At 30.9% G+C, this 16,953-nt stretch overlaps 1 protein-coding gene across 7 annotated transcripts in view; it reads left to right on the top strand.

Annotated features, from left to right (window-relative positions):
* LOC142329299 (uncharacterized) overlaps nt 1-16,953 on the top strand; it is a 216,374-nt gene that overhangs the window by 54,234 nt on the left and 145,187 nt on the right. For all 7 annotated transcript variants that reach the window (XM_075373751.1, XM_075373747.1, XM_075373745.1 and 4 more), the window contains exons 9-12: nt 4,687-4,775; nt 5,915-6,143; nt 12,463-12,595; nt 15,350-15,456. In XM_075373751.1, the coding sequence (XP_075229866.1) occupies nt 4,687-4,775; nt 5,915-6,143; nt 12,463-12,595; nt 15,350-15,456 (558 nt within the window). The remainder of the gene's footprint in view (nt 1-4,686; nt 4,776-5,914; nt 6,144-12,462; nt 12,596-15,349; nt 15,457-16,953) is intronic.

The raw sequence follows: 16,953 nt of genomic DNA, 5'->3' as shown, positions 1-16,953 counted from the left end.
GTTTTATATACTTTGAAAGTCTAAAAAAGATATCATGCTTGAATTTTTTAATCAGCAAAAATGTTGATTACTCTTTGCAAAAATTGGTGGGCATAGTCATTGATTTATTGATAGATCAGTAAACCATTGACTTTTAGACTCTTGTAAGTGTGCTAATATGTGCGAGAGAAACTTTTTAATAGTAATTATTTTCAAAATCCTCTCATATTTTGGAAGTGTAATTTTCAGAGAAAATTCAAGTAGTTATATTTCATAAGATAATTATCAAAGCTGTGAATGATAGCTGTAGACTATAATGTAGAATTTATTAAACAAACACAAAAAAAACAAGCCGTTTATCTTTTGCAGCATATATTGATACCAAGTAGTGTTTATTTTTTGTTTTTTAATAAACCTCATTAATATTTTCTCATCAGTTCAGATTCCCTGTTGTTATATCACTTGATAGAAATATGTTAGATTATCTAACTCATAGAATTATGTGCTTTAAGCAGTCATATTAATACTGTACCCTTAACCTGGCATGTTCAGGACTTGAAGTGTGCTGGATTACAAAATACTCCGGATTACAGGATGAATGTCAGGGAAAAGGGGAGGAATTAGAACTAAATAAAAAAATGATAATAAAACATTTTTATTATGAAAACAGCGTAAATAGCATAAAAAATTCTTGAATACAGTATGTAGAGTAAAAAAAAAATGCTAGTATGGCCTTAAAAAAATGAAAACATCATTTTAGTTCTTTAAACAGTTTGTTTGTTGGCCTTCTCTCTTAATTAATTTTCGTATAATTTGGATTTTCATTATTTCAGCACCATTGAATGAACTACTGCATTCAGCAAATTTAAAAATGTGTTCAAGACAACATGCTCCTTGATTCCAAGTGATGTTATGTGATTCCTCCATGTCATCTTCTGAGTCAACATCTTTGGCAGCTCTTGGATTGATCACACTCCGTATGATGGTCTCATCTGTAATTTCCTCTGTTGCCTCATTTTTATCTACATCAACCCGCTCTCTAATTTCTTCTCGAGTTAGTTGTGAGATAGGGTTCTCTAAAGGCAAATCATGTAAAACCCATTCTAATTCATCATCAACAATGCACTAGAGAGCTGTCCTTGAAAATCCTTAACATTACAATTTGATGCCAGTAAATTCTATAGAAAGTAATGCCTGTAATATGACTTAAAGATTTGTGTCACCCCTTGATCCATTGGTTGAAGCAAGGAAGATACGAGACTGAAATGTTGCCAGACACTAATTCCTTCTAATCTGGATGAGTTTTGCAGTTGTCTAAAAGTAAAATAGCATTACTGTTTTCAGGCATTTTCAATTTTTCAAAATTCCTATTAGCAGATGACACAAAGTCTTTGAAGAACCACTTTTTAAACAATTCTTGATTCATCCATGCACTTGAATGTGCCCCATATATCAGAGGTAAGGTTTTCACAACTTTTAAGGCTTTAGGCCTCATTGACTTTCCTATCATAAAAGTTTATTGTCACCTGAGGAATTAGAGCAGAGCAGTACTGTTAACCGATTTTTATTTTTATTAAAAGCTTTTACACATTTCTTATCACCACCAATTATGGTAGAATTTGGTAAGCAATGCCACAAAAGGCCAGTCTTATCTGCATTATATATTTAACAAGTTGTTAGTTCATGTTCAGACACAATAGACTTTACCACTTCAACAGCTGTAGTTTTCAGCTCGTGAGAAACATCTAATTTCGTAATACCTTGTCAAGTCTTAAAACCTCTCAGCCAGTCTTCAGAAAATTTACAGTCCACATCTATAATGTTGAAATATTGTTGAAATGTTTTTGCTTTTACAATAAGCGTAGGACCAACATGGGTTTACCATCTGAACGTTTTGCTGAAAATCAGTTATACAAAAAAGAATCTAGTTGGTCTAACTTGGTTTTTTTAAAGTTTGCCGTTCAACAACATTTTTTTGTTGTTTCTAATTTGTTCAGAAACTATTTCAACTTTTATTTTTTTATGCCGTAAATTGTGGCTGACTCTATGTTATAGTCTTTCATAATGATGTGCTTACTTACGCCATTTTCGAGCTTCTTGATAATTTCCAGCATTTTAACCAAAGTGAGAGTCAGGTGTTTCCTTTTTGAAGAAACGACATTAATTTTAGGATCCACGACACTGTCAGTCAGAATCTCCGAAGTACTATAAAACACTTTTTTCAGCTGACAATAAACGTCTAACAGCGTAACTGTAGTTCAGTTTCCAATAATGGAAACTGAATGTAAAACTTCAACAAAGGTGCAGTAAGGAACAAGTGGTCCCCGCACCTTATGACAATGTCACCTGAAGACAGGCGAAGATGAGTACGCTGTTATATTTGACGACTGCCGCCCTTAAAGCATACTGTTCCATCCGACGTAACATTTCCCCCTTTTGCCTTCAATCACATATGAGGCTACAGCAAACATGATTGTTTTTTGTGATAATTATTTTTTTCTGAAAATCATGCCGGAGGAGCATTGTAACTTAACAGCTTATTCAGAAAAATCGTTCCTTCAAAATCACAAAAAATTCCTTCAAGATCACTGTATATGTAGTCAGTGAATTTTCTTATTTACATTCTTATAGATGCGCTACGAAGGAGAAAATATTAATTTTAATGTTAGTATTACATTACTGTTGTCCCCACACCTTTTAAGACTGATGTGTACATCTCGAAAACCAAACAAGTCACAGTAATGCATTGCAGTTCGTTTCATCTTTGGAACCAATAATTTTCATATTGCGCATTTAATGCTCTAATATATAGAGCACTAAAATATTTAAATAACGATAATATAAAATTAAAGAATGAATTAAATATTATTAAATACATTGCCACAACCGACGGATATAATAAAAACTTGATAAATTATTTAATAAAATATAGATAAAAGATAAAATAAAATTAACTAATAATAATATAATAATTATGCTAAAATTATATATAATATAAATAATAAAAAAATTCAACAAAATATTTAAATCATTTGGACAATAACTAAGTCAATTTAGAAAAACATAGAATATATAGCTTGAAATGCACAGATTGCAATTTAAAATAAATTGGCATGATCAATTGATCATTTTCAATGAGATTAAAAGAGCATCTAAATTGTATAAACAAAGTTCATACAGATAAATCAAATTTTGTGAAACATATTATAAATAATAACTATAATTGTGACACAGACAAAACATACTTGATTACTTTTACTTTTTGTAATAATAATATTTTAGAAAAAATACCATATATATTTAAATAATAAAAAATTAATGAACGAACAGACAAAATTTGATATGATTTTATTCAAGCAGGTATTAAATAGTAATATATTATGTTGACCAAACTGATCCACCTCCCTTTAACACAACAGTTGAGACCACCAAATTGACAGGACGTTTACATTTATATAATTTTAAAACATAATGATGACCAACTATGTTTTTTATGCAAATATCATTATTTTATTACAATTTACATGTGAAGTTTTAATTAATGTTATAAATAGGACGAATATGAGAGTTCCTGAAGATGGAATTTAATTCTGAAAGCGCTTGAACGCGTTGAATTCAATTGGTAACCGGTTTTTTGTATATTAATTATAATTATATACTTATACCAAAGGGTCATGCTTAACAAAATTATTATAAAGTGATACTCATTTAAACTATCAAGATAAACATTTTTATTAATAGTTTTTTCAGCAAAGAAAAAAGAAACAATTACATGATTTTTTCAGAAACCACATCAAACATTAACTTTAGGTGTGTCTCATGCTTTCTAAAAAATTATAACATATACATTCAGAGAAAAATAGCCTCATTTGTGAAAATCAGATTTAGAAGTGATCCATTTTCCTTAATTTTGTCTAATGAACAGTGAAATGGAAATGTTTTCTGTATCGCATGGTTTTATTTCATGCTGAATTTTATATTCATACAAGTGCTACCGTTTGATGAGAACTTTATGAATGGCTGTTTTTTTGGAATTTGCAACTTGAGGCTCTAGCAAGTGATTGATTTATTAAAACTTATAATTGCAGATCATCTAATTTGTTCCAGTACTTTTTTCTAATACTTATGGCCTTCCAGGAAGTTTCTGTTTGAAGCAGATACTGTTTCTTTCATTAAAATTATTGATTTCAATTTGGCATACCGTAACATAAAAATATAGTAAACAAAGAAACAACCATCAGCAACAATATGGAGACTGATGCCGGTGTAAAATGGCTGTTATTCAAACATTTTGGGTGAAGAAGTTTTAGTGCTACCAACACATAATTTGTCAAAATGTACCTAACGTCTTGTAATGAAACCTCTTCATTCTTTTATGATTATGTTATATGCATGGTATAATTTGAAAAAAGTAGTAAGAAATAGAGAGATAAAGAGAAATCTTAAAAAAGTACTGTAAAAAGAAAATTGTACATTTTTATTGTTACTGTAGTGACTTAGAAATTCCTTCTTGCAGTTTTAGAATGGTGTTTTTGATTTTTGGGTTGAAGGAAAAATATCAATGTTTTTTTCAGTTTTGCTATATTTACTTATTGAGTTGAAATTGTCAGAAAATTTTCAGCAAAGGCTGCTCTCATCATAAATGATTTTATTTAAAGTATGACTGTGATTATTTACTTATTTTAATAAACTAATTATTTATTACAGGGAGTAAAGCCTCAAAGTTTTGAGAAGGTTGAAAATCCAGAAGTGAAGGACATTATTGAAAAATGTATCAGATTAAAAAAAGAAGAAAGGTGAGTTTACATACAGTATTTCAGGAACAGCTGATTTCAATATTAATTTAAATATTTAAGGCAATATAAATACAAATCAATCCCATGCATGTTAATGAAGTATAAAGTATGACTGTGAGAATCTGCAAGTAGTTTGTTGTTCCATTTATGTTTAAAACCAATTAAAAAAAAAAAAAAAAAAAAAAAAAAAAAAACAACTTTCTACTCTACTATTGGTGGGCTGCTATTTTCAACTCACTCAAAATTCATAGCATGATACATCCTAATATTATTACTATATAAGCATTAATTTTTTCTATATATTAAATATTGTATTTTTATTTACTTTTAATTACAAAGTTGGATTGTGTAGAGACATATTATGAGTACAGCAGTTTGTTGACAATGTAAGGAATGATACTAATGCAACATTGTTCTAGAACTGTTATTTCTATTCTAATAAGTGAAATATATTATAATAAGCAAATAATATGTATGAATTATAATAAGCATATATTAAAACAAACTAAATATATTGTAATAATTCGTTTGAGAAAATCTATCCACCCATTATGTAAGAATAGTTTTAAAAAAAAAAGTATATTTTAATATGTTAATAAAGGTTGAAATGATATTTTAAATGAAAATAATTTTTTTTTAAATTAAAAATAATTTAATAAAAATTATTAAAACAAAATCATTTTATTAATTTAAAAAAAAATTATTTTGTTCTTCATTAGTAGTCATTCAAATTTAAATTCCTGTCATATTATAGTGTAGTAATTTTTCTATTCTCATTTTAGAAAATTGCCACTGGTCTTGTCTGTCTACAAATATTGAAAGCTTTTGGACTGCATAATGTGCTTGGCCATAAGAAAGACTGCAACAGATATAGTGTAAAGTTACAAATAAACTTAACCCTTTTCTGGCAAATAGTGCATTATAAACTCCCTCTGCTGATGGGAAATAAAGTAAAAGGGTCTTATTAATTAGTTATATAGTGAATATCATGTTAAAACATTTTAAAAAATGATATAGGTTCATAATAACATATCGTTAGAATTTAAAACTGCCTTTATTTCTATTTCTTATGATGAAAGATTAAGACATTTTGATGTAGTTTTTATTTAATACTGATCATGTTTTAAAAATCCTTATAGGCCGGGGATCAAAGAATTGTTGGTTCATGAATTCTTTGCTGAAGATGTAGGGTTGAAAGTTGAAGTCGTGTCAAAAGAAGAAGCAATCATTTCTGAAGCAACACGTGTTGAATTTAGATTACGTGTGATTGATCCAAAGAAAAGAAGTAACAAACATAAGGAAAATGAAGCCATCCAGTTTGAATTTGACATGGCGAGTGATAATGCTGATGAAGTTGCAAGTGAAATGGTAAATATGTTTATATTCATTAATTTCAAGTTTCTATGTATTTGTTCCTGTTTGGGACAATATTTAATTATAAATATTGCAAGAACACTTTTTGAAATTAATTAGTTTTTAAATTTATAGATTTAAATATTATTCTTTAACTTTTTTTAAGAACTTAATATATTACATTAAACAGTATATAATATGAGGAAAGTTCAGTAATTAAAGAGACAAATTGAAGTAGAGGAACTATTTATTTAATGACAGTGAAACTTACACTACTTTTCAACATAGTCTCCAGCAACATTAACTACTTATCCCACCATTCAGTGAGCTTTCTGATTTACACAGCGTAGAATTCTTTACCTTGCTGTTTGAGCCACTCGTTAACTGCTTTTTTGACGGGTTTGTTGTTGTCGAACTTCTTGCCGTGTAAAACATCTTTGAGTGAGCCAACAAATGAAAATCAGGTGGGACAAGATCTGGGTTGTAAGGAGGATGTGACAACACTCCCAACCCAACTTCTTGTTTTTCTCCTGTTCTTTGTGCGTTGTAGGGGTATGTGTTGTCATGCAAGAGAGTCTCACCATTGAGAGAGCGCCCTGATGTTTTGCCTTATTGCGGGTATCACTTTTTGTTGGAGCGTGTTAGAATAGTATTTGCTGTTCACGGTTGTTCTTCCAAATAGTGACTAAAAAATTGAGCCTTGTGAGTCCCCAGAAGACTGTCAACATCGCTTTACTGGCTGACATATGTGTTGTAAATTTTTCTTGGTGGGCGAATCTGGATGTTTTCCGCTCAAGACTGCCATTTCAATTTGGGCTTGAAATGGTGTATCCACATTTCATTACAGATTATTATACGATCTAGAAAGATACTACCTTTCATTTCAAACCATTCTTTGAGCTCAGAACAAATGGAATCTAGGTATTTTTATGGGCTTGTGTCAATTGTCTGGGAACCTATCTTGAACATGTTTTGAGATAATTCAGCAGATTGCGAATGATTGAATGCGTGATTCCAACACAAAATTTACACAAGCTAGCAATTTGGGAAATTCTGTCTGACCTGACTTTACATATAAAATCGTTTATTCGATTTTGCAGTGTGGTAGTTGAAACTTCAGCTGGTCTTTCAGAGCAATGGAGATCAGTCCCACTTGGTGTATTCAAATTAAAACTGTTTCACCTACTTATACATGTTACTACATTTAAAACACCTTTCACCATACTATTTCAACATTCTCGAGTAAATTTCCCCCGGTTTCACGCCTTCTGATGGCAAAAATCTTATCACTGAACGTGCTCTTTGGCGTACACGTTTCAAGCTGCCATTTTGAAATTAACAAATGGGAGGTTATGTTTAGATTAATTATGATCAAACAGCTGATTAAATGTGTTCCCAAGGTTGCCAACTTGACTCTTAAAATGCTGTATTATCATTGGATGAATGATTTTTTCTCTACATCACATTCCTCATTAATTATTGAATGTTTCTCATAGTATATTATTTTAAAAATAGAAAAAATCTCTGATTATTTGTTATGATACATCATAATCTAGACTGTTGTATGTGTTTTGAGTACTCTTACATTTTATTATTTTGGTTTGAAGATCATTTTTCAGTTACTACTTGTTTGTCTATTTGTCTAATTTGATGTATATGTCTACTACTTTCTGTCCTGTCCAAATCAGTTAACTTATACATATTACAAAATCCTCATATTTAGCTGTCAAATTTATTCTAACGTACTTGACTATTTTTCCCTACATACAAAATTTACTAACTCCTAGCTTATTATTCGACCCAATTGCCTTGTCCTTCTTTTTAAATTATAGCATAAACTCTCTTCTCCAATTTATTCAAGTTTTTCATTTTTTTGTCTTTCATCTCATCTAATTGTCAACATATTTCATGTAACCCCATGCCTCAAAAGTCTTTATTTTTAGGTTTCCCTGCATCCCTGTTCTTGTTTTGGTGCCATAAAGTGGTACGCTTATATAAATATCTAAAAAGATTTCTTTGTAATTCTTAGGTGTAGATTTCGAGAAGATTTCTTTCTTCTGGTTTGTGCAAGTTTGTTTCTGACATCTTTATTTCATCTATCCCTATTAATTTTATTACCTAAATAAAACTCTGCAACTTCTAGTGTATTTTTTCTATTGATATCTATTAATTGTCTAACAATATCTATTTAATTTCTAACATACATTCTTTCTTTCACATTTCATCGTCTGTCTTTTTTTTGCTTTTGTTTACTTTCAGACTGAATTCTTTCTTCACACCAGTGAATCTATATTATTCATTACTTAAGTCTTATTGCTAGTTTTAGCCAAAATAATTATCGGTAACAAACCTTAATAATTTTTTTTTCTCTGAGCTGTTACTTTGCTCTCAAAAGTTTCTGTTCTATTACACTGGGGAACAAAAAAGAACTTCTTTTTTTGGAAGAAAAATATGTGATTCTGATAGTATTTCTCTCTTGAATTCAGATATGAAATCCGAGGGACAGGCATTTATAATTTCAAACATTTTAATACTCTCTCCATTCTTAAACAACAATATTCAAACATTTGACTCACCTAGAAAGTAAGAAATGATGATTTTCTGCTATATTTTGCCTGTGGAGCATTCCTCTTGATGGTCCAACAATAATCAGCCAACATGTTAGGATTCCATTTGCCTTGATACCTCTTTTTCATAGCTGAAAAATCTCCTGATGGAAGTGTACCCCGTGCTCATTGTTCACTGTGCCAAAATTTTCCAGGAAGAAATGTAGAGTGCAGGAAGTGTACTTTCAAGTAAATGTTAAAACCAAAATTTTTATAAGATGTTATAAGATCGTTGACATTATCATGGTAATTTTCTGGCTTTTGATTTCCCAAAAAACTCTGAGTAACATTTTTTAATGCTTGCCAAGCTGCTTTCTCCAGTGGATTCAATAGTTCCTCAAACTTTTCATCGTGCATTAGTGATCATATTTGTGGACCCACAAGTATTCCTTCTTTAATTTTTGCATCACTAATTTTAGGAAACTTCTGTTTTATGTACATGAAACCAGGAGTATTGTCAATAGCTTTGACAAAATTCTTCATTAATCCTAGTTTGATATGTAACGGAGGTAGATACACATTTTTAGAATTGTACAACGGGTCATGTTTCACATTTTTCTATTCTGGAATGAGTGATTCATGTTTAGGCCATTCTTTTCTACTGAAATTGTTTTTTCTGTCCCTACTATCCCATTCACACAAAAACAACAGTACTTTGTGTAACCAGTAATAAGTGCATTTACCTTCCAATCACCACAAATATTTCATTCTAAAACTGCATATTGAAGCTTTTCCAATATAAATTTTTCATATGTTTCTTTCATACTAGCAGAGTGAGCCATAGATACTGATGGAGATTTATTGCTATTATGCAGAAGCACAGCTTTTAAACTTAGAGGAATCAGTGAACAAGCACCATTCTGTTGAGTTATGTTCATAACAAAGTGTCTCCATAAGAGAAAAAATGTCATTACAAAACACTAAGCAATTTTCTTCAGAAAAATAAATTAATGACGATTACGGTAAGTACATATCTTTTGAAGAAGTTCCATCCTTTTAGTGGGGAAGCAAGCATTTCAGACTGTTTTTTGGATAACTTTAAATCTCGTTTGATTAAGGTTTTCTTGAGTGAGTAAATGAGGCTCAGATGGACTGCTTTGTTCAAAAGTTGTCACCAGAAACTGTTTCTTTTTCTTCCTTACTTTCATCAGACTCTGAGCTTTCTTCATCTAATGTTACATGTTCTGGAGGCTTTCGTATGGGCAATTCTTCGAAGTGTGGAACTGGTCTCAGATTGCAAGTTAGGGTGCACCTCTGTATGTTTTTATTTTGATGTAATCTCTAATGTTTGTTAAACAGGAATAACAGTCAGAAGAGTGATCTTTGGGCTCCCTCCAAATCATAGAGATAGCAAATGGCATTGCCATTTTCCCATGTAGTGAGAAGCCTAGAACACGCTAAACAACAGATATGTGGGGCCCAGGCCCTTGTTTGGTCCCCGATTTTACACCCAAAATAAAGTTCATAACTTTTTTACTAATGGAGTAAAGTTTCGCCTTTGAGACTTGAGTGTCACTTCATCACACATATAACAAATATAGTCAGGATGATTTAAACAAACTCTAGGCATTTTGTAACTAACCACTAATTAAAGGAATTAAAGTTGTAAGTATGTAATGGACAATAATTCAGACGCACAAAGCACTCACAATGACTTGTTTACTGGTTTATTATCTCACAACTGGCATTTTTCTGATGAATGTGTGCTACACTAGATCACGTTTTTACATGTCTATACACATCTGAAGCTGCACAACAGTAGCAATGCTACCCTTTGAGTTAGCTCATTTGGTTCTATCATGTTTACAGTGTCTAGGAGCTTTTACTTGACAGTGGTAAAATGAATGAAAAAAACATTTTAAAATATTTAAAAAAATTAAAATAACAAAAAAAACTGGCTGATGGAGAAATTCCAAATACATATTTGAAAATAGGATAAAAAACTGCGTTAAGTACACCTATTGGTACTTAAGACAAAAATCATGTTGAACAGTGTTATTGATTCTTTCAAGAACAAATTAAAAAGGGAATGGAGAACAGTGTATATATTTATCGCACTCCTTTCTTTGCTGCTTGCCTTTCTTCATCTTGTACTGTAGGTCTGATCCTAGTACTGATTATAAACAACTTTTACTTTTCTACATTTCTGACTTACTTTTCTTAAAATTTTTAAATTATCCCATAAAATCAAATTTTTTTCATTGCAAATAAGTGTATTTATGCTTTGTAAATATTGAATTGTTGTTTTACTTCAGCCTGTTTTTTAAATTTAATCAGCGGTTAAAATCTTTTCTTATGTTTCTACATTTTTCATAAATGATATTGGTATTGATCTTATATAATACCCTCTACTGCATTCTATTCCTTTATAAATTACTAGCTGACCCGGCAATGCTTTGCTATTGCTAGATTTGAGTATATATATATATATATATATATATTTATATACAAATGAAAGTTTGATAAAACATTAAAAAACTGAACGTTATGGAACATCACAAAATTTAACCTTTCTTTTTTTCCTCTTCCAATCTTCACTCCTTCCTCTCTTTCCCTTTTTCACAGAAACATTTCTTTCATGTAACTAATATATATTCTGAATATGAGCCAGTTTAGATCATTAATACAATTTTTCGAAATATCTCTATCCCCGTGCCACCTATTTGTTGCAAAAATATTTATTTTCACGTAACTAATAAATATTTTGAATAGGAGCCAAATCAGATCATAAATACAATTTTTGAAATATCTCAACCCCCGCGCCATCTAGCAGGTCCAAACTAATTCAGAAATCTTCACGGGCATGCACACAACTCATGAAAATTTCAGTGCAGTCAGATGAATGGTATAGGAACGCATACAGGATATATAAACAAACATTAATTTATATATATATATATATATATATATATTTATAAGATTTGTACTAATGAAATGGTGAAACCAATAAATATGTGAGAGTTACTCATTTTATTTGCTTCTCCTTTCTTTGTTAGAATAATGCTGCATATTTTCTTTTTTGTCTTAGGTGTTCCTCCGTTTTCAAAAATGTTTTATTACATTATGCACAGCCGATTCAGTTCTACATAACTTAAAGAACAAAGAAGGTTATAATACATAAAAAAATTTTAAATTTTAGGTGCTATGCCTTTTTATCTAAGATGAAGGATAAATCAATAATCAGTTTCTGCTGTTTTATTCTTGTTTGTTTTTGAGAGAGCTTTGTTATGTTTAGTTTTGTAGTATAGTTTCTTTCCAAATCGTAAATTTTTATTAATATAAGTATCAGTAAAGTATTATTGAACTTATATTAGTGTAATTGAATATAATAATTTCAAAATCAAATAAATCACTTAAGTAGTAATTAAAGAAAAATATTTAATGACTGTTGTTCCCTTTAACCAGTTTCTTTATACTTTAAAAGTGACAATTCTTAAAGAAAATATCTTTTAAAAATACATTAAGGACTAAATAATAAAAAAAAAAAATATATAGAATTCATTCTTTTTTGTTTGAGTTATTTCGAATTGTAAATTAAAGAATTTTATGTTTAATTTGTATGTTATTTCTGTATCTTTTAGAAGTATAGCTTTAAGTTTTCATTAGGTTTATGTGTAGATTATTAAATTACTTTCTGCAACATGTGTTTACTTTTGATTGTATATTTTAGGGCCTTAATGCTTTATACAGTTATTAGGCTTATTGCTGTATACGTTTGTTTCTTTCAGGCTAAATCAGGATTAGTTCTAGAAGAGGATGCGAGAACAGTCGCTAAATTGTTATTAACACAAATTGCTATGCTAATGCGGGAACGAGAAGAACGTAAACATAACCAGCTTAATACTCAAGAAGAACTTGCAGGTCTGTTGTGTGATTATTATTAAGTAATAATATTTTATTATTGAAATAAATTGTGTTCGTTGACTTTATATCAGTATAAACAAACTTATTTTCTATAAATATTTGTATTATGTTCTTTAGAAATCTCTGTATCAAACTTTGTAGAAAGTTATAAATTTTATAAAGTTCATTGAAGAACTTAATTATACAAATTTTAGAGGTTTTGATTTTCTATAGTATAAATCTTTTAATGGTTCCTAAGTGATGAGAATATGTAAAAAAATGAAGATGCTCAGCTTTTAAAACTAATTTCGAGATACCTAGCTCACAACTTGATTAAGAATATGAAAGCATCCTGTGAACTTTGGAAAATATCTATCTGGGTTGTTTTAAGCCAGAATAAATGAAATGCGTAAAAAGAAAGTTGATACTATCTACACTGTTTACAGTGACCTGTAAAACATGTAGTTTAATTATGATGACAAACATTCTTTTATTACATTAATATAAATTTTGTCCATCTGTTTTTTTTTATAATTGGAACAGTTGATGGTGATTAGAACAGGATATAAATCACTTTTGAAAATGGCTCAGCCACGTTCAAGAACTACAGCCACCCAAAGAGTAAGGGTGAACGGGTTTCTCAATTAATGTGAGGAATGAGAATTAGTTTTTTTTGACTTTCACAGAGCTGCTCATACTATAATGCATTAGCATGCTGAGCTCACTGAAGTGCATGTGACACCTAGTTCATCTCAGGTAATGGTATAAAAATGAACAACATTATTTTAAGATAAAGTAATATATTATTTAGTAACAGAAGGTAGCTGATATTAAGTAGTCACACAAGGTAACACTAGCTAAAAAGTACCTCTTACTCAGGCATTTTGTAAGTGTTACAACAGTTAAGATGCCGGAACAGAAAATAAAGCAATAAGTTAATATTCCTTTGTCTGTTACTACAGGTCACTGTTCCAAAACATTAAGGTTACTTTTTTTTTAGAACAAATGTCTTGCACCAAAAATAGTGAAGAATATCAGTAACCTATGCCTTGGTTGTGAACCTAACCTTTATTGTTTGAAATAAGTACGGTATGTTGGTTACCATTATACAAATGCTTTCCAGTTCTTGAGACAAGGCTTGACGAGGAGGATGCTTGCTTTCCTGTTACACATCCCATTAACTTGACAATCACTGAATCCCCACTTTTACACATATCGAAGAGTCATCCCGTTAATGACATAAAATTCCTCATAATGAATTTTAGTTGTTCCTCTTGCTTTTAAAAAGCAAACAGTGTGTGAGCTCATACTTTGTATAGAAAAAGTATGTAGCCATTGCTGAGCTGTCAAATTCAGGGGAATGTTTGAGCTTGTTGGCCTTTATTAGAAGTTCTATTTTCCATTCAAGTTGTAAACTATATGCTAGCTAAATATATCCTATTGTAATTAGGGGTAATTGAATTTGGAGAATTGGAAGACTTACCATGTTGCTGTTACTTTTCTTTTTTTATAATATTTTTGATTGACGTTGGATAATGTTGGTTATCTGTAGTTAATAAAATTATCTTTGTAATTATAAAATGTTGTGACTGTTTTTAGACTAATAATGCTGTTACTAAAATTAGTTGATATAGAGTTTTGTATGTATAAAATATGGTTTAGGTAATTTAAATTTGAAATTATGTCAAAAAGCATTTTTATAGACTTTAGTAGTTTAAATTTGATCTTTTTTACATGTACAAACTAAAAGAAGTATTGTGATCGCAACAAATTTTGGTTTTCATATTTCAGTGAAAAGTTTGACCATCCCTGAATCCATTTTGACATCTGTATCTTGCATAACTAAAAAAAAAATGATTAGCCGTAGAATGTTAAAATTTTGGATTTGGGACTGTTGTAACATAGTTCTGCACCCCCCCCCCCCTTTTGATTGTAATCGACTGAACCAGAAGTGCCCAAAAAATCCTGAAATCCAAATTTTTTTTTATTTTGGACTTTTTTTTAACTGCAATAATAAGCCCTCATTGAGAGCTTTTCAACGATATGTAAGTGGTACTTATTTTCATTGGTTCCAGAGTTATAGCCAAATAAAATTGTAATAATGAAATATTTGATCTTACAAGGGGAAGGCATATCGGTTTGAATCGGACTTCATCTCCTTTTTTTTTTTAATATATTGATTTTATTAATAATTATTAACATGTGATTGTAAAAAAGATGTACAATAAATAATTCAATAATAACAATAAAAAAAATATATAAAAAAATATCAGAAGTTATTAATGAAATAAAATTTTATACTTTTCATTTTAAAAAAAATGTTTATATGTAATTTAACAGGTGTACAAGGAAGTTATGTGGTGTGCATATCAGATATTTTATAATTATAAGTGCTGTGTTCAGTTGTCACTAATAAATATCAAGAGCATGCAGTGAAACTGCAGATGTACAACTTAGGTGAGGTGTGTGGAATTCATTTATTGGAATGGGATTGGATTTATTTCATCCTTACTTTTAAACCCTTGAATTTACAGAATGTAACTCCCTGCCCCTTAGATGTTCAGGTGTTAAGAAACATTTAGCTTGTAATGGGTGCTGTTCATATTCCTAAGGGGTATGTAATCCGCTCAGGACTTTAATCTTGTTATTAATTAGAAAATTAATTTTAGAAATTTACTTTGTATTGCTCAGAATATTTAATGCAAATTTTTTGAATTTTTTTTTTCTGTGTTCATGATTTCATTATAATTTATTTGTATTCTTTTATTGTAGCTGCAGCTGCTGCTGCAGCACAGACAGATGCTGCTAATATAGCAACAATGATGGAAGAACCACTCATGCAGATGGATGCTACTGGGGCTTTCTACCCTTACCAACAGGTATATATGTGTCTTTATTTTCAATTACAACTAAAATCCCTGACTTAGTCTTATTCTTTAAGTCTTTAGGGGTTGGCATCCCCACGGCCCTAGCCTCTGCAGCTTTTCTTCCCACTACACCCAGAGCTGCAGAACACTTCACACTATACCAAGGACATTACACAAATTAGAACATATACCCTAACACAACTACACAACAACATCCTACACTGTTTTCTCTTACATTTACACTAGGAGGTGTTGCAACATCTTACGAAACGCAACCGAAACCCAAGGTGGGAACTATCATGCTGATGACCGAGTGTCATTTTGGTTACGACAGCCTTTAGAATTGCTGTCTTACTTGGTCAAACATATCAAAGAATTAACAACAAAATGTTCCAAACTTTTAGATAAGATGAGAGTACTTAGAAACACCAACTGGGGAGCCGATTGGTCATGTATGTTTTTATTATTTTTTAATTCATTCCCATTTAGATTATGGTTGTATCACCTACTCTTCAGCGCCACGTACTGTAGTTAAAATGCTGGATGCTGTACATTGTGCTTTCCTTCAGTTTGTCACAGGTGTATTTAGATCAAGCCCTGTTGCAAGCTTACTTGTTGACTGTGGTGAGCCATCACTTTGGGATAGACGGGACCAGCTTTTAGTATTTTATTTGGCCCATCTCAAAGGACAGCCAAATCACCTGGCTTTTGAACTCGGCCCTTATGAATCCTAATTTAGGAAAGTATGAGGACCATCCATGTTGTACTGCATCTGTAGGTGTTCGTACCCAAAATCTACTGGACCATATAAATGTTGACACACTTTCATTCTTTCCAACGTATCTATGCTCATATCCTCCGTGGGGAATAAACCTTATAAATTTTATGTTTGACCTTATGATATACAATAAATAATCAACACCACCTATTGTCTTCCAACAAATGCTTCATTGTGTACTCCCCAAGATGGACCCAGATGCGGTGGTATACACTGATGGATTGAAACAGAATGATACCGTTGGTTGCACGTTTATTGTCAATGATAGAACTTATATGTTTGGTCTACCTGGTATTATGAATGTGTTTACTGCCGAACTATATGCTATAAATAAGGTTGTAAATATCATTAACCCTAAGTAACGAAATATCCTTATTTGCAGTGACTCGTGTTGTGCTCTCCAAGTGTTAGAAAACTTTTACTCCAGACATCCTATCGTCATTGAAATCTACAACGTAGTCGCCGAGTTTAATAATCGCAACACATAAGTAAATTTCTGCTGGGTCCCTAGCCACATAGGGATTCTGGGTAATGAACAGGCAGATTCCGCTGCCAAAGATGCATCTAATCAACCTCCTTTCACCACTCATGTTGCTACTTCTGACTTTATTAATTATATAAAACAATCTCTTTGAGCAAAGTGGCAAGGTGACTGTGGACGGCTACCGTTGGTAATAAACTCTGGCACATTAAAGATTCTGTGTTGCCATAGGACTCCTCATGCAGAAAAA

This window comes from Lycorma delicatula, chromosome 8 (genome assembly GCF_047948215.1).
Source record: "Lycorma delicatula isolate Av1 chromosome 8, ASM4794821v1, whole genome shotgun sequence".
Taxonomy (NCBI): domain Eukaryota; kingdom Metazoa; phylum Arthropoda; class Insecta; order Hemiptera; family Fulgoridae; genus Lycorma; species Lycorma delicatula.
This window is presented reverse-complemented; position numbering and strand designations above follow the sequence as displayed.